This window comes from Emiliania huxleyi, assembly GCF_000372725.1.
Source record: "Emiliania huxleyi CCMP1516 unplaced genomic scaffold EMIHUscaffold_3, whole genome shotgun sequence".
Classification (NCBI taxonomy): Eukaryota; Haptophyta; order Isochrysidales; family Noelaerhabdaceae; genus Emiliania; species Emiliania huxleyi.
This window is the reverse complement of record NW_005199770.1, coordinates 780,922-782,102: the sequence shown is the minus strand read 5'-3', so window position 1 is coordinate 782,102 and position 1,181 is coordinate 780,922. Positions and strand designations below refer to the sequence as shown.

General features: G+C 76.7%; 1 protein-coding gene across 1 annotated transcript; it reads left to right on the top strand.

The window, feature by feature from the left end:
- Positions 1–229: 229 nt before the first annotated feature.
- Positions 230–957, top strand: EMIHUDRAFT_60711 (hypothetical protein; the record flags this gene model as incomplete). Its single annotated transcript, XM_005775207.1, has 3 exons — positions 230–413; positions 596–746; positions 852–957. Coding segments are annotated over 3 exons (441 nt in total), but the record flags the coding sequence as incomplete, so codon positions are not given.
- Between the last annotated feature and the right edge of the window lie 224 nt (positions 958–1,181).

The window sequence follows — 1,181 nt, the reverse complement described above, 5'->3', positions numbered from 1 at the left end:
GGCGCCGACGGCGAGGCGGGGAGACTGCGGCTGTACGCGCTCAAGTGCGTCCCCAAGGCGCCCCTGCTCGCTGCGGGCCGCGCGCGGCAGGTGCTCAACGAGCGGCGCGCGCTGCAGCAGAGCGGCGGCTCGCACCCTTTTGTGCCGCTGCTGCACGGCCTGCTAGACGCCTCCGAGAGGCTCGCTCTCTCCACACGTCCCGGCTGAGCCTTCTCGGAGCGTTCGTACAGGCGCGTACCAGGACGGGTCGCAGCTGTTTCTGCTCATGGAGGCGGTGCGCGGCGTCGAGCTCTTCTTGCTGCTGCGCGAGGCGACGCGGCTCGACCCCGCCACCGCCGCGCTCTACACCGCCATGGCCGCGTCGGCGCTCGGCCACTTGCACAGCCTCGGCGCGCCTCCCCGCCCTCGGCCCGGTCCGGCCGCTCGCAGCCCCTCCACTCAAGCGGTCGCCCCCGCCCCCTCCCTTGCCCCGCGGGTCGCAGGGTGGGTCCACCGCGACCTCAAGCCGGAGAACCTCATCCTCGACACCGAGGGCCGCCTCCACGCTCTTCGACTCCTCACTCACCAGCCGAGGGCCCGGCGGCGAGCGCCGGAGATTCGGCCGTAGGCTACCTCAAGCTCGTCGACTTTGGGCTCGCCGCGCACCTCTCCTCGGCGGCGGACCGCACCTGGACGCTGTGCGGCACGCCGGAGTACACCGCGCCCGAGGTGATCGCGTGCCGCGGCCACAGCTTCGCCGTCGACTGGTGCGGCCCGCAACACACTCCGTGCCGCTCGCCTCCTCTGCCCGCGACCAACACCGCCCCCCACCCGCCTCCACCCGCCTCCGCCCGCCTCCGCCCGGCCGGCAGGTGGGCCCTCGGCGTGCTCCTGTACGAGCTGCTGACCGGCTTCCCGCCCTTTTGCGCCGACGAGCCCATCAAGGTGTACACCCTGGTGCTGTCCGGCGAGGCGCGTGCGACGCCTCCCTCCTCCCCCCCGCCAGTCCGGTTATCCATCCCCCGTCCCCCCCCCCCCCCCTCTCCCCCCTCCCCGGGCACCCCCCCACCCCCCCCCCCCTCCCCCCCGCCCCCCCCCCCCCGCCCCCCCCCCCGCCCCCCCCCCCCCCCCCACCCCCCCCCTCCCCCCCCCCCCCCCCCCCCCCCCCCCCCCCCCCACCCCCCCCCCGCCCCCCCCCCCCC